General features: G+C 57.5%; 2 protein-coding genes across 9 annotated transcripts in view; both read right to left on the reverse strand.

Annotated features, from left to right (window-relative positions):
• The window catches only part of SLC38A10 (solute carrier family 38 member 10), a 42,659-nt gene that overhangs the window by 2,751 nt on the left and 14,805 nt on the right, over positions 1-25,103 (reverse strand). For 2 of the 8 annotated variants that reach the window (XM_032429495.1, XM_032429488.1), the window contains 10 exons: positions 24,932-25,034; positions 23,918-24,100; positions 20,542-20,653; positions 19,426-19,532; positions 9,999-10,149; positions 4,553-4,720; positions 3,862-4,251; positions 3,054-3,170; positions 2,045-2,068; positions 140-301 (listed from right to left, as the gene is read on the reverse strand). In XM_032429495.1, the coding sequence (XP_032285386.1) occupies positions 140-301; positions 2,045-2,068; positions 3,054-3,170; positions 3,862-4,251; positions 4,553-4,720; positions 9,999-10,149; positions 19,426-19,532; positions 20,542-20,653; positions 23,918-24,100; positions 24,932-25,034 (1,517 nt within the window). The remainder of the gene's footprint in view (positions 1-139; positions 302-2,044; positions 2,069-3,053; positions 3,171-3,861; positions 4,252-4,552; positions 4,721-9,998; positions 10,150-19,425; positions 19,533-20,541; positions 20,654-23,917; positions 24,101-24,931; positions 25,035-25,103) is intronic. The other 6 variants (XM_032429494.1, XM_032429490.1, XM_032429489.1 and 3 more) reach the window with 6 other exon arrangements.
• LOC116647887 (transcription factor BTF3-like) lies at positions 23,144-23,892 on the reverse strand. Its single transcript, XM_032429496.1, has one exon. It carries the CDS (start codon positions 23,630-23,632, stop codon positions 23,144-23,146), a length of 489 nt encoding a protein of 162 aa, XP_032285387.1. The 5' UTR covers positions 23,633-23,892.

A 25,103-nucleotide genomic window follows, 5' to 3' on the forward strand; every position in this document is an offset into this window, starting at 1 on the left:
CTGAACACTAATCCAAGACTTTGCCCAGCAAGACTCCAGGCTCCGGAGCCACAGATCCAGCCACACGGGGTCACCAGGAGACACAGCGGGCGGGCACGCATTCAGTGAGGACCCCCTTCCCGGCCTGGCCCCAACTTGCCCTCCTCGCTGTCCTGCCTCTGCTGGTGGATCTCCTTGTGCTGCTCCTCAATCACCGCGAGCAGCTTCTCCTGCTGGTCCAGGAGCCGCTTCTGCTGCACCTGCTGCTCTTTGATCACCTCCAACAGGACCGCGTGGTCCAGCATCTCCGCCCGGCCGGCTGCTGGCGTGGGGAAGACGCAGTCAGAGCCTGCCCCATCCGCACAGGCGCTGGGCTGGGCGGAGGGCGGTGTGACGCCCGGTGACAGCACCAGGGCGCCTGTGGGGCCCTCCCCAGCACACCCTTCGCTCGCACTGGCTCACGTGGGCCTGTGGTGTAGACACGCCCAGCGGGGGCCCAGCTGCTCAGATGGTGGCCCGCTGGGAGAAATGCTGAGAGAAGCCACAGGGGAGGTCTGTGCCACCGTGGGAATGGTGGCGGTGTCCCGGGCTGGGTGGCGTAAGCTACAAACGACTCTAAAAACAGAATCCCTGCGCTCCGAGAAAGCTTCCTCCACGGTGAGAATTTAAGGAACAAACACAACTGCCTTCCTTTCCAGCAGAAACCAGAACTGGGGCCTCGGGGAGGCAGAGGCCAGCTGCTGACACCCGAGGGTCCTGACCCTGCTCCTGACCGTCGCCCGGGAGACTGGCCACGAGCTGGCACGGGGGTGGGGGGGGGGCGGGCAGCACAGCAGGTGCGCGTCAGGGGCCCGCTCTGCTCTCTCCGCACCCCCGCCCCAGAACGTGGGCCCAGGAAGAGGCCCCAAGTCTGAGCGCCCGGAACCGGCAGCGGCCACCTGTGGGAGTACGGGGAAGCTCGCCTTTCACTACCAACGCCTCAGCACTGGGTCAGCTACTTCCCACGAGCAGCCATGGCTTCCGTAACTGCTACAACATGCAGGTCTTTAAACAGGAAGCTATGAAAGATGACGTGAGCGGTTAGGGCTGGTGGGTGGGCACGTTCAGAAGGAAGGATGTCCTGGGAGTGGTAACAGCACACACCCCGGCGAGGCCCACATGCTGGGCACACACAGACGTGCTGGCCCATCCTCCCCAATGGTGACCTGTGACCTGCCACAGCAGCACGGGCTTGGCCTCCCCACCCCTCCCCACCCAGAGGCCCGTGAAGAATACGCTGAGCCAGACAGCAAGGAGGACGAGGCACACGGAGGACAGGCCCCCATGCAGCAGTCCCTGCTCCCCACCCGGCTCTCATCCAGACACCCTAAGGTCACGAAGACGCCTGCCTGAGAAAGGCCACATCCTGTGGACCGGATCGTGCTCCGTATGAGGGAAGTATGCTGTGCTGTCCCCCCAGGTCTCCGGACCAGTCACCTCGGCCATGAGCCTCACTGTCACCCTGGGTACCCAGGCCTCATGGCCACATAACGGTCAACAGTACAAGGAGAGCCCCATGTGCTGCCAAAACTGCCCATCCCCAGGGCAGGTGCTGGAGGAGCAGGCCCCAGCCTGCCCGGCCCCTCGGGGTCCCAGCCCGAGACTGATGCTGGAGGAGGAGGGGAATTGGGGTCATGTCATGTCCAGCCAGAAGCAATGCGGGGGGCAGATGTGGACCAGAGTGGTGACAAGCCGTGCCCACAGGCAGAGCCCGGCCCGCCAGGGCCACAGATGGGATGTTAATACACATGCAGAGCACATTGATACCGGGCCATGCACATGGCGGAAGTCCCACACAGGCCCCCATCCTCAGGGGAGGCCTGAAGCAGCCAGCGCGTAGACGGCACGCACCGTCCTCCAGGACCAGGGCGTCTGTGGAGAGGGGGCCCCTAACCGAGGGGCTGGAGCCAATCCCGGGGGCAGGCTATGTGGGTGGCTCCGGGCGAGGCCATGTGGACGGCAGGCCTGCACCTGCTCTGTTCTCGCACCTCAGGTCCCCCCAGCAGGCCCTCTACGGGAGCCATACCTGCTACCATCTTTTTGATTTCAGCTGCTCATCCCATTGAGAGGCGTACGGAAGAAAAGCAGAGTAGGAAACCGTGAAAATTGTCTTTCCAGAAAGAAAAAAATCGAAAGAGTCAAACAGGTTTAGGTAACAGAGTATAAGCGCTGGAATCAGTGAGCGCAGAGAGACAGACCAGGCAGGGGACACCACACATGAAGCCCCTGGAACAGCCCCCGAATTCCAGAAAACTTCCAGGGCCTCCTGCTCGGGCCTCTGGCTGCCCAAGGGCTCAGCGGGCAGCCCCAAGCCCAGTGCTCCGGGTGGGCTGTCCCTGCAGGACCTACTGGGAGGCGCTGGGGGGCGCCGCAGGGCACGTGCGTCTCGCAGCAGCCCCCAGGGCTGCTCCACCGAGATCCACACGCCCGGACCCCGGGGTCGCTCCGCGGACAGACCCGGCGATGCCGGCAGGTGGGGGTGGGGTGGAGAGGAGTTCTAACGGGGGGCAGGTGTGCAGGGGCCCCTGGGTCACCGATGAAATGAGGAGGCGATCACCAGCCAGGAAAGCTGTCACCACCCGCACTACAGAGGCCCGACAGGGAGACTCCGGCCACGAGGAGAGGTCACCCCAAAACAGGCATGAAGGTCTGAAGGAGGATTAACCACTGGTTTCGGGACAGGTGCTGGGTCTTCACTGCAGATGGGACAAACGTCCCCCCGGGGGCCAAGCCGAGGTGGGCAGCAACAGCCCCCTGCCCTCCCACCTGGGCGGCCGGGAGGGCACCTCCTGAAAAGCAGCAGCGTCTGGGGGCACGAAGCCCCCCAGCCTGGCGGTGCGGAACAGCACTCGTGTTAGGAACAGTGACATGGCTGCCCTGAGACCATCAGAGATGCGAACGGAAAACCACGCGACAGGACGAGGGGGGGCGGGGGGGCGAGGGGGCTCCCTCCCCGTCATGGCTGCGGGTCTGGAAGGAAGGGGCAGCCGGCTCCGGGCCCCGGGGACGCTGCAGCAAGGAAGCAAAGGCCTTACCCTCCAGCTTGCTGCCCGTGTGGCCTCCGCCCCGGCCCTCCGCGTTCCTCTGCTCTCGCAGCTCCGCCTGCGGCCCGGCCTCGGGGGCCGGCTTCACCAGGAGGGGAGCCTTCCCACCTGCACACGCGGAGATTCAAGGGGTTCGCAAAGGGCGGGGGGGGGGGGGGGGGGGGGGGGAGGCGGGGGCAGAGAGCGGGAGAGGAGGGACGCGAGGGGGGAGAGGCTTCCTAAAACTAGCCTCCTCGTCGCCCCTCCCTCTGTCAGCAGTTTATACCCAACCTGATGATTACCAGGGAAGTAATAAAAACATATTTAACAATCTCATGGGCTCGTGGCAGCGAGCCAGGGCTAACTACCTGCACCAATTAACATGCAGGAACCGTCCTAACCAGCGCCAAGGCGGCACTTAACAACGTGGTACCTGTCAAGCGCTCCCCGCACATCCCCCGCGAGTGCCCAGACGCACAGGAACAGCGCGGCACCTGACACTTAGCGGTCCGGCCAGCGACTGTGTGACAGATACCACGGAGTGTGGCGTCACCAGACGCCCGGCTTCCCCAGCAGCTGCGGACGGGGCCGCGGCTCTCACGCTGTCACGTGCTGATCTTGGGAGCCGAAGGGGGGTGGGGGCAGAAGGAGGGGTCATCAATTCTCGCTGCCCCTCCCGGCCTCTCCCGGGCCCCCCACCGGAGGAGCGTCTCAGGGAGAGGAGTGTGCCAAGACAGGCACAGCTGACACCCACCGGGCTCACTCTTCTCCGCCCGCTTGCCCACGGCCCCTGCGGCCCGGCCCGGCATCGGGACCCCACCTGCTCTCTCCCCTGCACCAGCTGCCGGGGCGTCCTGCCCCTCGGGTGGCACTGCCTGGGGTCCTGGCTGCAGACCCCTGTCGCCTGGCCCCTGGTCCTCCTTCACGGGCTCGATGGCTGGCTGACCATTTTCTTCTGGAACCTTCTGGGGATCTTCAGGGAGACCACCTGCTGCCTCCAAGACCTGGTCCTGTCTGGGTCTCTCTCTTTCTGAATCTGGCAGAGGCGGTGCCATCTGAGCCTTGCCCCCCAGAGCCTTTTCATCCAAATGCTTGGACGGATGTTCATTCTCCTCTGGTTCTTCTTGGTCTTGACCTTCGTCCACCACCACCTTGTCATGAGGGACAGGGGGCTCGTGGCGGTGGGCCTCGCCCATAGGTACCGCCATACCTGGAAGGAGACAGACGAGTCGGGGAGCAGGCAGGAGAGGGCGGCCCAGCCCTCCTTCCCAGGAGTAAGAACGGAATCCCAGTGCCCGACGGTGTGACCCAGGCTGGCAAGTGCCACGTCTCACAGATCGGACTTTTGCCTGAGCGCGGAGGCTACTGCTAGAGAACTACAAAAGGGGCAGCTGCAAGCCAGCTGGTGGGGGCCGGTGGGAGAATGTGCATCTGAGTCACAGAAGGAAGGGGGCAGCAAGGACCAGAACCTAGGCAGGCCCCTCCCCTGCCCTCCCGCCGCACCACCCCACCTTGGCCGGGCCGGTCCAGCTGCGCCTCCTCCTCTTTCTCTTTGGCGCCTTCCCTCTGGGGCACGTCCACGGGGCCCTTAATCTGGGCCTGCTCCATCTCATCTTTCTCATTTGGCAGCTTCGGCTTGTCTCGGCCGTCCTCGGCCACGTCCACAATTGGATTCTGGCCTGCAAGCACGACACAGCTAATTGAGCAGTGTTTCCACATGGCTACACCGCCCGTCAGCACGGGGACTGGGCGGTTTTCCCTAGATTGTAATCACATTTCCTAGTCGAATGGCAGAGCCTAAGCAGTTATTTTTTTTCCTGTTCAACGATTAGCAGCTAAGTAGCACCGAAAACTGTCATTTTTCATGTGTATTCTTAACAAAAATACGTCAAAATGCAATTTACGCCTAACTGGGTGCAGAGGAGCAAGGCTCCACGCAATACTGGCCGTCACCACCAGATGGCGGCACAAACCCGCAGTTTGCGGCAGGATGGGGGCGGCAGCGGGGCCGCATCTGCCCAGGGCTCCCCCTTCTCCAGGACAACCACCTGCCACAACTCAACCCCCTGCTACAGGCCGGGATGGGGGTGGCGCTGAGAGGTGCTTGAGGGGAATGCTGGGGGAAAAGCGACCTGTGATGCTGTGGGCACCTTACCACCGGCGGCCAAACGAGAGCCACACGCAGAGCCTGCGAAGCGGCGCCTCCCCCGCCCCCGCCTGTTAGGAAACCGTCTCCATTAAAAAGTTGGCATATGTGGCAGAAACTAAACAACCTGGGACAAGAAACTTTAAAAAACCGTCATTTTACCCCAGAGGTTGGACGCACCTTCTATTCCCCTGGACACGAGCTGCCCAGAGAAGGGGAGACTGAGGTCCTCCGTGGGCAGCAGTGCTGCTGGCCCGAGCGGTCGCAGTGGTCCTGTTCAGACAGGGCTCTGCTGGCCCCGAAGGAGAGGAAATTACCCAGGTCGACGGGACCTGCGAGCCCAGGGCGGTGCCTCACTCATGTGGGTGCCAGGCGGCAGCTGGGGACAGCACCCTCACCAGACCGGTGCAGGGACGGGGCCCTGCCGGGGGGGGGCGAGCCAGCAGGAAGCAGACTCTGGACTCTACAGTTGAACCAAGTGGCTGATAACAGTGAGCGTGTGAGCGTCACCCGAGCAGGTGAAAATGTCCTGGTCTCCATCACACAATTAACCCCTTCCCAGAGGCCCCGTGCTCAAATAGGAATCACCCTAAATCAAGGTGTCTGTCCAGTGGATCACAAAGTTAAGAAAAAGGGTCAGAAGGGGCGCCTGGGTGGCTCAGTCAGTTAAGCGTCTGCCTTCGGCTCAGGTCATGGTACCAGGGTCCTGGGATCGAGCCCCACATCGGGCTCCCTGCTCAATGGGGAGCCTGCTTCTCCCTCTCCCTGCCGCTCCCCCTGCTTGTGTGTGCTCTCTCCCAAATAAATAAAATCTTTAAAAAGAAAAGAAAAAAGGGCCAGAAGGCGAAGGAAAAACACAAGAAAACAAAGAAAACTGCCGAGCTATCATGGGACCAAGTCGCCTGCGCATGGTCCTGTCTCAGCAGGGACCAAGGCAAGTCGGGGGCGAGCAGGGCGGCCTGGTGGGCTGGGCTGAGGGGAGCCCCGTGCGGGCAGCCGGACGCCGGGGAACAGCGACAGTGCGGAGTCCGCTGCTAGGGCCCTCGGACACTGCTGCAGGGACACCCGGCTGCACAGCAAGGCCGAGGCCCCTTGGGACTCCTGCACCCCCGCAGCCGCTGGCCCCGGCCTCCAGCATCACTGTCCACAGCAAGGACCTGCGCACCCTCAGCTGGAGCCGGGCTCTCCCCAGCGGACAGTTAGCTGGCGATGCCTCCTGGCGCAGCGAGACAAACTTCAACCCCCAGAACAAGTGACTCAAGAGCGGCCCATGCTTGCGCACACAGCACACGGCCCCGCGAGCGGACGGGCACCTCGGCGTCCCCAGCAGTCAACGGCCACCTCACTCGCCCTCAGGGTCGTCGCTGGGTCCCAGCAATCACTGATGACCCGGGACAGACCCAGGACAATCCCGTGTCTGTGCCTCGTTCTGCCAGGCGGTGATAGACCCCACACTGCCCGGGGTGGCCTGGCTTTCAGCAGAACTGCGCCATATGGTGACAAGGGACCTGCTTGTCCTCCTGACGGTGCTTCAGGCTGGGCGCCCCCCGAGACAGGCCGACGGACGGAAACTGCGCTCTGGGCTGTCTTTGGAATCGGGGAAGCAGTGGGGGGGGCACAACCTCTAGGGCAGGCCTGCCCGTGGCACCAAGGAAGTCTGCACTCGAGGACCTGGGCCGGGGGTGACTGCTGCTGGTGGCCGGCATTGACCAGCCTCTCTCCGGGGACCCAGGGGTCAGTTAAGATGGAAGGCAATCACCTCAGAGAGCAAGCACCAAAACAAAGGGACCGCTCCAATCACACCTGAGCCCACAGATGGAGTCCCTGTCAGCCGGAGGAAACCCCGATTCAGGAGACATTCAGGACCCCAGGGCCACGCACTCGTAAGGCAAGAAGAGCCGAGAGCCAGGCCCTGGGTTTAGGTGACTTTCCTGACGACCGGTTTCCGGCGCCCCTCGAGGTGGCTGAGAGAGTGGGCTGGGGAGCACTGATTTCTGAAACCCACTCTTCTTGGCGTGGCTGGCAGGGGCAGTCTTGACCTCTGCATTCTCTCATCTTTCCAAGCGTGCAGGAGTCGCCATGGCTCCTCGGACCCGAGCGTCCCGATCAAGAGGCCACGGTGGCCCGAGCCTTACTCTCACGGTCCCCTAGAGCAGGCCGGTCTACCCACAGGCAGCAGGCGGAGGTGGGTGAGCCGCTCCCCAGGGACCCCTCCGGATGCGGGGCGGCTGGGCTGGCGGAGTCACCCCGGAGGGCACGAGTGGCACGTGGGCAGCGGGCGCAGGTGCCATGGCATGGTGGCCAATGAAGGCCCCTCTCAGCAGGGATCGGGAGGGCTGCGGCGGGACCCAGCTGCCCCAGCCGAGAGCGAGCAGATGCACATGGAGCCAGGTGGCCCTCACACACGCCCTGGCATCTGTGGCAGAGAGGGCACGCACTCCCGCCCGCGTGCAGGGCTGAGTCCCCGGGGAGAGAGCCCCGCCCTGTGGCGAGCTCCCACGCGGGCCTGTGCTCAGCCCCTGCCACCTGCGTCCACAGTCATGGCCGTGCTGCCCCCCAGCCTTTAGCCTGCTGCCCAGCCTGACACCCAGAGCCCCCACCCTGGCCCTTGGTGCTTCTCCCCACAGAGCAGCAGCGGCGCCCCTGCAGGGTGGCAGTGGGGGGGCGCGCACCAGGGGGTGGGGACACGGGGTGGGGATGCTGGGAGGGGACGGAGGAGACGGAGCCACACGTGTTACAGATTCCGACCTGACCTGCCAGACCCGCTGGGGCGCTATCAGATAGGAGATAAATGGCCTAATTAGCCTTTTTAACAGATAATTGCCTCGCAGGGCCCAGCAACCTCTTTCCTCCACACTTGCTGCTCGCCACACCAGTGCGCATCCCGGGCTCCGCTCTCCAAGAGTGCCGGGCCACGGGTCCCAGTCCCACGTGTCCCCAGCAGGGCAGGACTGCCATCATCTGTCCCCGGGCCAGCTTGGGGCTCTAAGGAAAGCCAGCACCTTTCTGGCCTCTGCGACATCAAAGAGACCAATAAAACCCCACGCCAGGCTGACGGGCAGAAGTCCGACAGGGCGCGCACACGGTGCGGGCCCCCGCGGTCCCAGCTCTGCTTCAACAAGGCAACCCATCAATTACGGGGGAGGCCAGGGGCGAGAAAAACGGAGAACGCGCTAAAAACAAACGGCATGTGGTTCTGAGGGGGCCATGTGTTTTGTTACAGGCTCGTGGAAGCAATGGAAACCAGATGTGGCCTCGGCGGGCGCCAGGTGAGCCCACAGCCCGCCTCCACCACAGGATGCAGCTGTCGGCACGGCCGCGCAGTGACATGGGGACAGGCAGCCCGGTGCCGACTAATGCCAGAAAATCCACAGCCAGCTGAGAGGGGGTCACCGGTGCCCGAGTCCAGGCACACAAGCCAAGGCGCCTGACGGTGGGGGACCCAGCAGGGCCGTCAGAGGGGCAGGTGCAGGCCACCCGCTTCCCTCTTCAAGTGGACTTTCTCCATCCAAACTGCTGAGACCAGCGTGGGACACTCAGGCGGCTTCTGACCCCTCTGACTTGTTTCTCTGGGGAACCCTGCCATTCCCCGGGGCCCTCTCTCCAGGGACCCCAAAAGGGGAATCTTTCTGCCAGCCCTTGTCATCCCAAGAAGGCAAAAGAGAGCATGGCCCGCTCCTCCAAGCCCCAGGAGAGACTGTTCTCCCACAGGGGAGGTTGTGGGGGGCACGGACGCCAGGCTTTCCAAGCCCAGGGACAGAGACAGTAACAAATCTAAGGGCCACGTGCCTTCCACTGCCGGCAGGCCCGGGCAACAAGGACCCAGGGCATGTTCAACTCTCTTGCCAGCCTTTTGGGACCTTTTCTTTTGTCAATCATGGTAGGCGGGGAGACTGGGGCTCCCCCCTGGGGCAGGCACTCAGCCTTCACCGTCAAAAGGCACCTGAAACTCACGGGCGGACAGCACTGCTCCCCCCAAGGGGCCTCCCCCAGAAGGGCATGCCGCACAGGCAGTCTGGCAAATCTCAATCCAAGTGGGGGTCTACTTGCAGGGGGGCGGATTCAGACACGCATGGACACACTATTAGTGTGAATGCCTAAAACCCAACCATCGTCAGAGCAGAAGCCCCCAGAATGAAGCACAGCCCCCCCTTCCAGTACCCAAGCCTGATGCCACTCGGAGCTGCTAGGGGGTGCGGGGCCAGCATGGAGGAAGCCCTCCTTAACCCCTCCCATCTATGCCTGGGATGGCCAGGGACTCCAAGAAAACTCTTCTCTCCCAACCAACTCTGGACACGATGGAGCCCCTTCTGTAGCCCAGAAAGCCACGCTCAGAACCACCCTGCACCCTGACGGGCATGGCCACGGGTGGGGTCACGGAGCCACACTGCAGCAGGCCCTCCGAGGCAGGCATGTAGCTGCAGAAGGCTGCGTGGGTCGTCCCCTCCCCACGGGCTGGGGGGCCAACAGCAAGGGAGGACATTGAACAAAGCCACGGGGCGTTGCTGACCTTGTCCAAGCAAAACCCAGCCTGAACCCTCATCCCCAAATCAGAGCAAGCAAAAATGACAACACCCCCACACACGCTTGCTTACCTGTCAGCGCACCGAACAGCGGGCACTGAGCTCCCGTCCTGCTGTCCCCCACAGGCAGGCGGCTTACCCGGCCCCTGGAGGCCCCCTGCCCTACTCCCCCACCCAACAGGACTGGGGCGGGTGAGACAGCCTGGAATTACCACTTGCGCACCACACCCGAGGTGACACTGCGGGGCGCCCCGAGAAGGCTGCAGGGCTGGGGGGCCATGTGCATACCTGGAAGTTGCGTACCTGGGAGCCGAGCCGCCTCTGCCTTTATGATGCCCTTGGCCTCTTCAAGCCGGCCAGCCACAGGGGCCTCCTCGCTCACGGACAGGGTAGTGTGTGTGCTGACCACCAGGATGCCCAGGCCAACCCAGAGCACCACCTGGACGAGACAAAGACCCAAGGGCAAAAGGGGTCAGGCAGTTGCCGCACCCCTGCCCTGCTCAGGGGAGGAGGGGGCATGTGGGCACAGTGCACAGCAGGAGGGGCTGGGGAACACAGGGCACTCAGGCCGTGGTCCTGCTGGCCTTGCCCGCCACTCGTGTTGGCCACTAGGAGACGGTGGCCCCTCACTGGTGAACGTGACCAAATCATCAGCCAAACCTGCTAGAGCCGGGCTGGCCATGGAGGAAGGGGCAGGCGAGGGGCGGGCTGGGGGCAGCGTGAGGGCAGCCTGCAGAGAGCAGACCCCCGAGCCCACCGACCAGGCCTCCTGGAGAGCAGGGGCCAGACCCACCTGCACCTGTGGCGGCAGAGGTCAGGCTCCCTGATGGCTCTGGCCAGAAGAGCAAGGATCTCAGGGCAGCTGCCCGACCCTAAGGGGGCACTTTGGCATCCCACGCCTCGCCCAACAGCCAGGCAGAGGGCCCAGTGTGCAGTCGGTCTGCCTCCCACATCACCCACTGAGCGGGACACGCCCAGAGCCGCTGGCACAGACGGGGAGAAAGCCACGGAGGAGGGGGCTCCTCAGCCCCCTTCAGCGGGGGGTGCCCGTCGGGGCTGCCCAGTGACCGTGCCGGACGCGCCGCTGACGGCCGAGGCTCCTCGTCCCCGGCCCCATCCCTGCTGTGAGGGAGCCAGGCTGGTCACACATGCAGCCCTCAGCAGTTCGGGCGACCAGCCCTGAAGACACGCACACGCTGGACCAACGCGCTGTCATTGGTGCGGATCGCTGCCCTGCCTGTGCCCGGCCCGCCAGGCCCTGCCCAGGGAGCAGTGACTCCTGGTCCTGCGGAGTCTGCGGGAGAGCGGCCCGCGAGGCGACCTGCTCCAAGAGCCAGGGAGACCCCACTGCTCACCTCTCTGCAGTCTCACAGCCAGGATTCAAACCTTTTTCTCAAAGGCATGTTGACTTTAAAAAACCAGTGAGCCATTCCTGGGTCCAACACGGCTGGAGAACGGCCTGCACTCACAGAGGCGGGCCAGGCCAGCCGGGGAAGGCCTCCAGGACAAGTCCATTTCTGCGCCGCCGCTCCGCAACACGGCACTGCTCCGGAGCTCACAGACGCCAAGGGCAGGCCGAGCTCCGAGGTCGGCCATGGGTCGGGGGGCCTGTGGACTCCTGGAGGCTCTCGGTGACCCCCCAAACCCAGGTGCAAAAGGGCTACCCAAGGTTCGCACGCAGATTTGGGACACCAAAGCAGCATCCGCAAACTCCACAATACACAGCTCGGGATCGAGAGCTCCTGACAGTGACCACGTCGCTCCCCCAAGTATTCTCCTACTAAAAATGTGAGTAGGCTCAGCATTAGTATATGACATCTTCTTCCCAGGAAGGTAAGATTCGTGGGGCAATGATGGTGTCCAGAAGTGACCGAGGTCATTTTTGAAAGTTAAAAGAGAAGGACGCTTCATTTTTTTATTTTTAAGATTTTTTATTTATTCACTTGTGAGAGGGAGAGGGACAGCACGAGCAGGGGGGAGGGGCAAAGGGAGAGGGAGAAGCAGACTCCCCGCTGAGCAGGGAGCCCAATGCGGGGCTCGATCCCAGGACCCTGGGACCATGACCTGAGCTGAAGGCAGACGCTTAACCGACTGAGCCACCCAGGTGCCCAAATCTTTATTTTTTTAAAGATTTTATTTATTTGAGAGAGAGAATGAGTGAGTGAAAGAGAGAGAGAGCACAAGCAGGGGGAGTGGGAGAGGGAGAAGCAGACTCCCCACTGAGCAGGGAGCCCGATGCGGGGCTCGATCCCAGGACCCTGGGATCATGACCTGAGTGGAAGGCAGACACATAACTGACTGAGCCACCCACGCGCCCTGAGAAGGACACTTTAAATCCCTTGCATTTTGTATTTCCCCAACCAACAGCAGAAACAACCTTGCTGAGAAGTGACAACAACGCCCCTAACTTGGACCCTTAGCCCAAGCTTGGCAAAACCAGGGGCTTGGCCTGGGGGCCCCACATGCCATGGTGTCCCAGAGCACCCCTCAAGCCATGACCTGTAGCCTCCAGATCTGTTGAGGTCCCCGACTCAAAACAAAAAAGCAAGGGGCGCCTGGGTGGCTCAGTTGGTTAAGCGTCTGCCTTCGGCTCAGGTCATGATCCTGGAGTCCCAGGATCGAGCCCCGCATCGGGCTCCCTGCTCAGCGGGGAGTCTGCTTCTCCCTCGGACCCTCCCCCCTCTCGTGTGCTCTCTCTCTCATTCTCTCTCTCAAAAAAAAACAAAAAAAACAAAAAAAACACAAAAAAGCACCTATGGGAGGAGGAAGCATTCACTTTCACTGCTTACACGTAAGCCTGTCTGAACAACACACAGGTTCAAATTCTGCTCCTCCTGATGAAACACACCTGGAGGCAGGGGCTCCGGCCGCCATGGAGCTACACACCCCGATTCTGGTCTCCAGGTCAGTGTGCAGCCCGCCTGCAGCCCACAGATCCCATCTGGAAGGCCTGGGAGCCGTGCTCTGGTGGAGGTCAGACGGCGACCCATGGGCGGCTCGCTGTCTCCAAGTCTCAGTGTCACGTATTCACTGACGTATGGCCTTCCAGGAGCACAGCGCCGGCCTGTGACCGGGGCAGCCCCCTGCTCTCTCCTCAGGGCCCCTCCAGCAGCTCCTGCTCCCCCTGCTGGTTTCCAGGCCGCAGCGCGTCAATTCTCAACACCTCCACCCACGTCCAGACTGGACAGATCCTCCAACTTCTCAGATTCTCAAGATCAAGAACGAACTCATGATGGCAGAGAAAGTTCCTTTTTGATTCACTAAGGGCACATTGTGTGTCCATAGTCCTTGCACCTCCTATGACGATGCTTCTCAGGACACTCCTCCTTTTGAGACTTCCTGCAGCCCAGTCCTGACATGTCCATCACCCACGCACCCCTGTCCAGCTCTTCTCTACGCCTGTATCCAGCCATCAGGTAGGCCGGGGAGAGCGGACCCCGGGCCTGATGCCGGGTCCACACCCTCCGCGGGAGAAGCAGCCAGAGCTCCCGGGTCAGAAGGGAGAAAGGAATCAAGCAGGTGCCCTCCAGACCCAAGGTCTGTGCACACCAAACTCCAGCCACATTGCCAAGTTTGTCCCTTGGAAGATCCATTTTCCTCAAAACACTAAAGCTGCATGTTTGGAGATGAACCTCAGCAGTATGTACGAACAGTTTGCCACGGTCAGACGGTCCGCTCCAGAACTAACTTGTGATACACAGGTCATCAGGGCACTAGGTCAGAGAGAGAACCTTTACTATCCTCACAAATGGCTAATGCACGTCAGTGCGCTTTCTGGATTTAGAAACCACGGTAACGCAGGCCCGGACGGACGCTTCTTCAACACACTTCCACGTGCGTTCACGTAGTGGCTGCGGAGGTGAGTGTGCAGGTCGCTCCCACGCGCGAAGCCACGGCCACACCAGACTCAGCGGCCACAGCAGGAGCTCTCGCGGCCACACCAGGAGACAGCGAGCTGGCCCTGCACGCTGCGGGTCCCGTGGGTGTCCCGCGGCCTGGAGGCGCGGCTGCACCCCACACCCTGACTGCACGTAAGGGTCAGCACACACCACGGATTCGCCAGAGCGCACAGACGACACCTTCTAAATTAACCTACAGCTTCAAAGAATTCCGATGAGACCGAAAAAACAAAAAGCTGGACTTAGTTTCATGAGTCAGATCGGCTAATTCCAACATTCACACGGAAGACAAAAAGGTGAGCATATCCAGAAACGTCATCAATAGAAGTGAGGAGGAGGGATCAGAATTAAAATGTTTCCCAAGCCGAGTACCCGCTGGCTCAGTCAGGAAGCGCACAACTCTTGATCTCAGGGTCGTGAGTTCCCGCCCCACCCTGGATGTGGGGATTACTAAAAATAAACCAACAAACTTAAAAAGAAGTTGGATCCAAATTAAAATAAGAGAGTTTCCAGAGCAGCGCATCACGGAGCGGGGGCCACTACCACAGCTACAGCGTGGCCGGTGGCACAAGGGGGCGAGTCCCAAACTGGGCCCAAGTCTGTGCAAGATCTGACACGTGGGAGTGGTGACCCTGCAGAGCAGGGACAGCGCCAGCGAGCTGCCAGCCATGGAGTCTGCTTTGTTTCTGACCCCGAAATAAAACACAGATGATCAAAGATTTAAATGAAAAAACGAAGTCATGAAAGCACTGGAGCTGAAGAAAGAATGTTTGAAAATAATACTGAAGAGGAAGGGCCCTTTTCTTTTTTTTTTTAAGATTTTTTATTTTATTGGGCGCCTGGGTGGCTCAGTCGGTTAAGCATCTGCCTTCGGCTCAGGTCATGATCCCAGGGTCCTGGGATCGAGTCCCGCATTAGGCTCCCTGCTCTGTGGGGAGCCTGCTTCTCCCTCTCCTCCCCATTTGTGCTCTCTATCTCTGTCTCTCTCTCTCAAATAAATAAAATCTTAAAAAAAAAAAAAAAAGATTTTTTTATTTTATTTATTTGTCAGAAAGAGAGAGAGAGCACAAGCACGGGGAGTGGCAGGCAGAGGGAGAAACAGGCTCCGTGCTGAGCAAGGAGCCCGATGCGGGACTCGATCCCAGGACTCCGGGATCATGACCTGAGCCGAAGGCAGATGCTTGACAACTGAGCCACCCCGGTGCCCCAAGGAAGGGCCCCTCTAACAATGACTTTTTTTCCCCTAAAAGAGTCCGAGGGACTAAAACTCTGGGACTTGACAAACAGAAAAACATTTGGGCAGTGGGCTGGTTAATTTCCTCCTGCCAGCAGGAGTTCCCAAAGCTCAATAAAATTGCCCAATTGAAGACACTGGCAAACAACCTTGGCCACCAGAGTGCTGGTGAGACCTCGGAGGAAGGAGGTAAGCACAGAGGCCCCACGAGGTCAGGCTCTTCCTGATCTGTGGTGCTGAGCACCAGGCAAGAAAACGGCAGCTTGGAGCTTGCATGACACTCGGGCAGGTGCCAGGGTGAGGGGTGAGGGGGTGATGGCTCTCCAGCAGCCAGAACTCGGGCAGCCACCATTCTCAGAGAAGGGCACCCACATTCTGAGTGTAATTTTCCCCTAAGGTACATGCCAGCTTATGCAGAGAGGCACACAGAGCAGCCACCAAGCCAATCAAAGCTAAGCAGAGAATTTAGCAATGTGGGGGCAAGGGCGTTTAGCCAAGACTCTGAAAGGGCTGTGCCCTAGGAGTGAGGCAAACCAGGAACAGACTCCCCTTAACCGAACACAGGCCTTCTGCCCACCCTCTGTCTGCTGGAAGAGAGCATCATCCAGAACCTCTACCATTTCTCAAACACAATGGCCACAAACTACCAAGCACACCAGAAGACAGGACCAAGTGACAGAAAACCAAGAGGCTGCAAAGGATCAATATAAATAAATGTTGGCAATTTAAAACAATAATAACGACTCACAATGTTTTATACATAAAATTAAAATACATAGAAACAATAGCACCAAAGGCCAAAGGAGGGTAAATGAAGGCAAAATATCATAGGATACTTGCCTTGTCTGTGAAGTGGTAAAAACAATTTATAGTCAACTCTAATAAACCAAGGATCCATATTAAACTGCCTTATATAACCATTAGAACAGAAATGTGCAACTCCAGCTAACAGAGAAATAAAAAATGAATACTTAAAATGTTTGATTTATCCAAAAGTCAGCAAGAAAGAAACAAACAAAAAAGAACAGATGGGACAAGTAAAAAACAGAGTAAGACAGAAGCTTTAATCCCCCCAAAATCAGTAATTACATTCATTCTAAAGAGTCTTAAATACTCCTATTAACAAACTGTATAAAAACAAAACAAAACAAAACAAAAGCCAACCGTATGCTGTTATCTAAGGCACACTGTAAATATAAAGGCATAGAAAGATCATAAAAGAAAAGACAAAAAACCTGTACTGTGTAAATATAAATCCAAAACAAAGCCAGGTTAGTCACACTATATCAGACAAGGCCAACTTTAAGGACAGAAGCATTTCCAAAGATAAAAAGAGACATTTCACAGGGAAAAGGGTCAGTTTAACAAGACATAACCATCCTAAAACTGTATGCTCCTAATAACACAACTTCAAGATAAAAAGCAAAGACTGACACACCTAAAAGGAGAAATAAACAAATCTACAATTACAGTGAACTTGTCATATCTTTCCCATAACTGATAAACAAGATTAAAAAAATAGCAAGAACACATAAAATCGCAGTTCGTAAACCTGATCTAACCATACACAGCCCACTGAGCGTCCATCAGAGCAAACCATATGCTGGGCCGCAAAGTAAGTCTCAAAAATGTCAAAGTACTGAAATTCAAATTCTTAAGTGTGTGTTCTCCAACCACAATGGGATCATGGTAGAATTCGGTACAAGAGATTACTAGGAAATCCCCCAAAGTCTGGACATCTAAAGAAGCCATGGGCAGGGGCGCCTGGGTGGCTCAGTTGGTTAAGCGACTGCCTTCGGCTCAGGTCATGATCCTGGAGTCCCAGGATCGAGTCCCGCATCGGGCTCCCTGCTCAGGGGGGAGTCTGCTTCTCCCTCTGACCCTTCCCCCTCTCATGCTCTCTATCTCATTCTCTCTCTCAAATAAATAAATAAAGTCTTTAAAAAAAAAAATAAAGAAGCCATGGGCAAAAGAAGACATAAGGAAAATTGGGGAATGCTGTGACTTGAAGAGTAGGGTCAGTCCTTCAGTCCATGGTTTGGTACAACCCTGTCAAAATCCAACACAGCTGTGCGGGAGGAGGCCGGCAAGCAGACTTAGCTGCAAACGCTAAGGGCCAGTGACAGAAAGACCCTCTGGGAGAAGAATGAAGGTCGAGGGGGCCCATCGCCCCCCATGAAGGCTCACTGTAAGCACTCGGAGCAGGGCCACATGAGGACAAGGACAGAGTGAGAGACCAGCAACAGAGGTGTCCCCAGCACTCCCCCGGGGTACACAGGGGACTGATGACAGCAGCGCCACCGCAGTGCCGGGGAAGGGGGGTTGCAATCAGCTAAGAGCCTTCACCCTACCTCCCCATCCATTCCTGACGGAGCACAAATCTGAATGTGGACAATAAAATAAACAGCTTCTAGAACATAACCGACAAGGCTATCTGCAGGACCTTATAAATGGGCAGCACATAAAAAGTGCCCAGCCAAAAAGAAAGGCGATAAACTGAACTATGCTAAAATGAAGAACACCTGAGGCGCCTGGTGGCGCAGTCACTTGGGCGTCCGACTCTTGGTTTCGGCTCAGGTCGTGATCTGAGGGTGGTGAGATCGAGCCCCAGGTCAGGCTCCAAGCTCAGTGCGGAGTCTGCTTGAGATTCTCACTCCCTCCCCCTCTGCTCCTCCCCACTGCACACGCTCGCATGCACGCTCTCTCTAAAATAAATAAATCTTTAAAAAATAAAATAAAAATAAAATGAAGAACACCTGTTGGTGAAAAGGTATCATGAAGAACATGAAAAGGCAGCCAAGAGTGAAAGAAAACATTTTTGATCTGTATTTCTGAGAAAAGATTTAGATCTAGAATCTTTTAAAAACTTCCACAAATCGGGGCGCCTGGGTGGCTCAGTCCTTAAGCGGCTGCCTTCGGCTCAGGTCATGATCCCAGGGACCTGGGATCGAGCCCCGCGTCGGGCTCCCTGCTCAGTGGAGAGTCTGCTTCTCCCTCTCTCTCTGCCTACTTGTGCTCTCTCTCTATCTCTCTGTCAAATAAATAAATAAAATCTTTAAAAAAAAAAAAAAAAAAAAACTTCCACAAATCATTAAGAAGAAGACAACTCAGTAGGTAAAACGGGGCAAGACGTGAAAGACTTTCACAAAGAAAGGCGCTCACACGGCTGATAAGCACATGAAAAGGTGCTCAACATCATAGTCATCTGGGAATTGCAAATTAAAACCCAGATGAAGTACCACTGCACACCCCTCGGAAGGGCAGCATGTGTGAGAGGGACAGCAGAGGCTAAAGCAGCTAGAATTCTAACATGGTGCCGGAGGACCACTTTGGGAAAACTGGAAAAAGCTTGGCAAAATCTCCTAAAGCTGGACAGACATAACCCTAGGACCCAACAATGCTGCCTCGGTGAGTCACGCACACGCAGACACACATCACAGATTAGTTGTGCGGAGAGCCCCACTGTGTGCTCCGGGGGATGGCGCAGTGTCCCGCAGCAGTGAGAATGGGCAGGCTGCCCCACCCCACAGCGACATGGCCGACCTCAGACGTGACGCTCGAGTAAGGAGGCCAGACACACACAAACACGTATTCTGAGACTCTGTTTACACCAACTCCAAGGACAAGCAAAATTATTCCCAAATGTTAGAAGACAGGAACAGTAACCTTTGGAGGGGAAAGACTGTGAGACGCCCGGGAAAGCTTTGGGTGCTGGAATATTCTAAACCTGCCCTGGACGGTGGCTCCGTGGCTGGGTTCACTTGGCAAACGGTCATCATGCTGTATGGAGAATTAGGTGCTTTGCTGCATGCTTGCTCTACGGCACTCCTGAAACCATCACCGAAACATCCCAAAAAGAAAAACCTCAGTAAGTCCATAAAAGGTGAGCAAAACACATGGACAGTTCACAGAAAAAGCAATGCAGTAGCTTATAAACACACGGAAAGATCTTGACGTCCCTGCAGGCTGCTGCGGGAAAGAGGCCCGGGCTCGCCTGGGAAGTGACAGCGTTGACCTCTGCGTGGGCCGTGGGTCAGAGCCACGCCGGTTACACACGCTCACTCTCTTGGACACACGGATTCCTTTTCCAGAAAGCTTCCTACAGATACGTTCCCAAATACATCCCAACACTCGTGTACACGGAGGATCATCACAGTTTCTCCGTGACAGCAGAGCACGGCAGAGGGGACCCCACCAGACCGTCCCCCCGTGAGACAGTGGGGGATGGGGGCGGGGGAGGGGCACGGAGCATGCCGCACATGCACCCACGGATGATCCAGCCAGCGTGCAGACACATATTTGGGGAAAAGCGGTTCAGTCTTCGACGCTCAGATGAAGTAAGCTGGTGCCACCCACACGCACACACACACATACGCACGCACACACACGCACACGCACACGCACACGCACACACATACACGCACAGCCCCGGGCCCCGGGAACCTCCGTACGTACAGTGGTAGCGGCGTGGCCTAGCCCTGTGCCTCCCAGACCTTCAGAACCAAGTACCTTTTGTCCTAAGAAACTCTTCTCTGAGAGCAGGACCCCAGACCAGTCCTGGGCGGGGATGAGCAGCACTCACCTGGGAGGAAAGGGTGTTCTTGTGGATTTTCTTATAGATCAGAGCCGGGCAGATGAAGCAGATGAGACTTCCCATCGTCGCTCCCGTGAGGCCCAGGATCGTCTCCACTGGGAACGAGAAGCAACAGGAGGGGGTGAGCACCAGGGGCTCCAGCAAGGACCCGAATGAAGGCTTTCAGCAAGCACAGGCGGGCAAGCCGGCCCTGCCGCTAGGCCTATCTACACACGCCTCCAGAACACCAGCAGGAGCGGGGGCACAGCCTTCTGCAGAGTATCCTGTCTGATACCACAGACAGAGAACAGTGTGGGATCAGCAGCCCCGTGAGAACCAGAGGCCGCACCTTTCCAGCCAGGAGTCTCAGGCAAGCTCCCTACTCCCTGCACCTCAGTTTCCTGGCCAGTGAAATGGAGGCAACGTGGCTCTCCCCCTTGATGGTGTGAGCCTCGGTGAGGCAGGAGGGGCCCAGCACCGAGCGAGGCCTACAGCACCGCACTGGCTCCCCACAGAGCGTCTGGCATCCAGTGGGGGCTTCTCAGATGGCTCATCTTAAATCACCACCCTCTCCACCATGCTCGGCAAGTGACGGAGCAGGACGAGTCCCAGGACATGTGTGCACGCCTGGCTGGTTAGCTGGGCGAGCACATGTAGGCTCCACTCAATATCTGATGACGTAAGCTCCGTGTGTCTGGGAGGAAGCATGTGACAACAGGAATCTCACTCAGGCCCTTCCCCTCCCTTGGTGATGTATCATCAAACTCAGGGGTCAACAAACAGTATCACCACTGATTTCACCCATCAGGCTGGCACGCCACCCGGGGGTCAACCCGGGGGTCACCTGCTCAGCTTTCCACACGCTTGTGGCTCCCTGAGGCCGCTACACTGTCCCATGCCTTTCTGGGGGGCAGTGGGGGGGGAGGAAAGATTCGAAGAGAGTCTCTAGATTTTTTTTTTAGGAGACTAGAGAGGGTGACGTGAGACTCTGAGTGTCTTGGCTGAACACGGGAGACTCCAGGCAGTGACAGCCCCAGGGTCCCTCCATGTCACAGCAAGGATGGAGGACCGGGGAGAGGACAGACCCGGCAGGAAACCAGTCCCCAGAGCAGCCCTCCCACTTACCGTTGGGGATCATGATTCCACCCACCATGGTTCCAAACACGACTGAGAGGGTGAGCGCTTTAAACCGCAGAGGGGGCATGTAGCCTCCAGCAGCAAAGGTCCCATCTTTTTGCTGGGTGAAAGAAAACAAAAAGGTTTTGAAATGACTGATTTCCTCTCCACTCTCTAGCAAGGATGCCCCTAAAGGGCTCTGCCGGTGCCCCAGGTGGGTGTGCATGGGAGTCCGGCAGGTGACTCCAGACACAGTACGACGTGGCTGAGCAGCGTTCATGTGAAGCCGTAACCCAACTCATAACCCAACCCAGCAAAACGCTGGGAAGGGGTTGCTCCTCGCATCAGGCACAGAACGTAAATTTTACAACTCTGTTTTGAAATGTAAGCAGCAAGTCCTTCCATTTTCCATCAAAGCAATGCATGAGAGAGATAAAAACAGGACCACCAGAAGCCAAACCCAGCTCCACAGAGCCAGGCTGATGGTCTCCGAGTGTAGCAGAAGCCCCCAAGGGCACACACTCCCACGCACGCCCATGTGCCATCAGTCCTCACTTCCAGGTGCTCCAGAGAAGAAGGAAAGAGGATACGACATGGCATAACCAAACCCAAAGTTGCTCCTCCTCCAAGGCCCATGCACCAGAAGCATCTTCCGGTCGGGTAGCAGGAGTGAAGCTTCCCGAGCAGTGTGCTGGGCACACAGGAAGGGCTGACCGCGAGGCCTATCCCTGGGAGAACACCACTCCAGGGGAGCCTCAGAACCTTCCGTAACTAGAAGCTCAAATCACCCCATTTCCACAATAGACCTTTACGCAGGTGGCTTTCTTAGGATGGACTGAGGGGGCTGCAGCCCAAATTTTTGATTGACCTTAGAATGATAACTTGCACCAGGTCCAGCAAGGAGGGGCGTTAGGGCTACCCCTTTTGACCCAAGGACTCCTGCCTAGAAATCTACCCAATACTCCAAGAGGAGAGGGAGAAGGGGGAGCTCTACGTGTGAAGGCCAGGAGAGAGCTATCCATGAGAGGTCAAGCGTGAAGGACCCACAACAAGCAGAGCATCCCACAAAAGCTGGAAGAGCAGGAGCACAGAGGTGCCACGGGTTTCCATGGAGACACCCGGTGAAGACAGGAGAACCCTCACTGAAAGGACTCTAAAGAGGTGCAGAAACGCCACGTCATCCGTGGGAGGACGGAGGGACGTCGGTGAATTTTCTTTCCTGATTTAACATGGCCTCTAATGCCACTGTGGATTTTGTTTCTTAAATGATAAAAATGTATTATGTACGGCAACACAAATGCTGTCCATACACAACGTGCGCATCGGCATCGAAGTGGGAAAGACAGAAGCCCACGGCTCCCAGTGCAGAGGTGGGCCAGGGAGCTGCCCCCGCCGCTGCCCCCAAGGGACAAAGTGCTAAATCAGGCCACGCCTGGCGCCCAGGGGCTTGCCCAGCCAACGGGGTGGGGGATGAGGGGTCAAACTGGAGGGGTAAGGACGGCCGGTCCTTCAGGGCTCGGCCTCGGCCATCAGGTGCCATCTCCGGCGGCAAAACCGGCAGGAAGCTGCTTTGAGCGCACGCCGACCACGGGGACAGCCAGCCTAGTTCTAGCTGTTCCGAAGGCCCAGGTGCCCAGCTTCCCCAGTCTGGCTACTGGACTCACTGTCTCCTGGAGTTCTGAGACCCCCAGGCGCCCCCTGCCACCCACCCTGTGGCCTAAATGTTCAGTGTGCGTGGCCGCCAGGAGTGCTGGCTGACAGGGCAGACCGTGCTCACGGACCTCCAGCCGGAGATGCAAGACTCCACGGAGAAAAGTGGGCAGGTCTGTCTGTCTGTGGGCTCCCAAGATAGGCACGGGTTCACCCCACATCTTGGGGCACGAGCCATTACACAAGGACCTTTTGTTTTTAACTTGGCAAAAGTGAGAGAGCCAAGAGAAACCTTTAGTTCCAACCCATACCTTTGAAAACTTCTCATTAAGGACTAAGCAGGGTCATGACCGCACACGTGAAAGTGAACGGAACTCAGCCTCTCATGGTGTCTCTGGTCAAACTCTTAAAATGTCCAGTTACACAAACATAAAAAGCAAAGCGCACTGACCCCCGAGCTCATCTGCCGACCTGGCTGTGGTCAGCGCCTGCCTAGGAAGCCGGCTCTTCTGCATTCCCAGTCACTCCTCACCCCTCAGGGTTTCCTGCTCCATCTCTGATTCGGGGGTGACAGCCGGGGACCGGGGAGTCAGGGGACAGGGGGCTGACCTGCTCGGACACTGGGCACAGCTTCACACCTCCCGTGTAGACAGACCCCTGTGTGTTCTGGCACCGTCTCTTCTCCAAAGTTGGTTTTTATTTTTTTCCTAGGCAAAGAACTTTATTAACCTTGTTTCAAACTTTATTCCCAGGCTTCTTCAGCTTAACTAGCTGCAAAGAATGAATTGTGTATAAGCAAAAACTGAAAAGAGCTGCAGTGTCCAAGGGGCTTGGGCTTAAAAATATTAGAGATCTAGATTTTATCAGATCCACGAACAAAATTTTAAAAAGCAGTCATAATATAAAATAGCAGCTCCCAGTAACTTCTTCAAGTTTTATGTTCTTCAGAAGTTGACTCAATTCAGTTTGCTTCATTCTTGGAAGCTTCATCAAAATTCTGCACAAGATCTGGAACTTCATCATCATCATCCTCTCCGGTAGTAAGTGGTGCTTTTCCATCCACAGATTGTTTGGGCAGAACTTCAGCCAGTCTTCTTAAACTAGTCAGACTGTCTGCACCAAGTTGGTTTAAGGTACTGGGTAGCATTTCTGTCAGCTGCTTTGTCTCAGCATGGCCTGTGATGGTGGAAGTGTTCGCTGCCAGGGATGCCTGAACTTTGGGGTGGTTAGAGGGGATCACTGTTCCTTGGTCTGTGAACATATTCACTTCTTCAATACCAGAGATATTGTTTACCCCTAACTTCTTTAAGGAGAACTGAAGTTTTTTATCATCTGCTGTAGCCGTTCTATGAACCACCTTCTTCTTTCGGCGAGCAGTTCCTTTCCCACCAATGCGCACTTGTGCTTGCAGTTTGGTGAGTTTCTCCTGATTCATGATAGTTTCTTTCATCTTGTTGGAGCGGAAATGGGACCGCGCGGGGGAATAGGGTTGGCGCTCAGGGGGTCTCGGGCGGACCAGCTGAGATTAGGAGCCCAAAGTTGGTTTTTAAAAAAATCCCTATTAAAAGATTTCACTTTAACTGAAGCTTTTCCATTTTTAACTAGGAAAAGCTCCCCCTGCCACAGCCCAGAAAACTAAAGAACTAGCACAAGGCAACAGAAGAGGACATAATTAAGATCAGCAAAGTAACATTTTCCTAGTGAAGTGTCGCCTGAAGAGCCTTAAGAATCTTACCTGCTGCTCGAAAAGCAGCGTGTTCAAGGCCTGTCGACACGGCAGGATCATCATGGGGAAGCCCACGGCCACGGACATCATGAAGCCCACGCGCATCATCTCCGTCACCAGGTTGGAGGGAAAGTGCATCAGCACGTTGCCTGCGGTGGCCTCGGTGAAGCTCACATAGCCAAAGCAGCCGACCTGCGGCAGGGCGACAGCGGGGGGCGCACGGTCCCGGAGACAGCCCACAGGCCACCCCACGAGCAGCTTCAGCAAGACCATGCCGCCCGGGGGACTGCTGGCCCGTAACCCGCATGCCCACAGCCGGAAGGCTCCACCGTCAGGGAGGGTCCAATACACTTCCCGTGCGGACAACAGGCACCAGGGCAGTGAGCTACCGCGTGGAAAGGAAGTCTCAGGATGCCCCGCGAGCCCCACGAGCCCCGCAGAGCAGCCGATCTTCCTGTGGGGCAACATCCAAACCCAGGGACCACGGGGAGAACCGTGCTCACGGTGGACGGCCCCACCACAGGGACAACAAAGTGCGTGGACCACCTGTAGAAACTAACAAGAACGCGGATGCCATGGAGCTCGGGGAAACAAGCTAGGATCTCAGCGTACTGCTCATTTTACTTGCAGTGTAGAAAAACAGAAATGGGAACATGAGAACCGGAAGAAAAATCTACCAAAATGTTAACTGTAACTGCACCGTGGGCCAGAATCGAAGATTATTTTCTTCCTCCACTATTTTATACTCCCTAGTTTCTGTAAACAGACGTGCCCTTTCCACAGCAGATGACCAGAGGTCTCGGAGAAGAAGTCAGAAGAGACTCCCAGCCAGTGTGATGTGGGAGCAGCCCCTGCTGAGGTGCCCGCACGGCCCCGGGATGGGAGCGATACGGAGGGGCAGGTCTGCCCCGTGGCCACCAGTCCCGGGATGGGAAAGGAGCAATGGGCAAGCCTGCAGAGGGGCCGAGAGCCGAGCCCGTTCCTGACGCAGGAGGGGAGGGGGCGGTGTGAAAGGGCGCCTACCGTGACGTAGAAGGCAGTGACCACGTTGAGGGAGCAGGCGAATATGGAGCTCATGGTTTTCACCGACGGCTCATCCAGGCTGTCGTAGGTGGGGAGAACCTGGCTGTATAGAACAAGTGACTTCGCCAGATGAAAGACACGCCCTCTGCCCGCCCTCATTCCCAGGTCCCCA

The sequence above is a fragment of the Phoca vitulina genome, unplaced genomic scaffold (genome assembly GCF_004348235.1).
Source record: "Phoca vitulina isolate PV1807 unplaced genomic scaffold, GSC_HSeal_1.0 scaffold41, whole genome shotgun sequence".
NCBI lineage: Eukaryota > Metazoa > Chordata > Mammalia > Carnivora > Phocidae > Phoca > Phoca vitulina.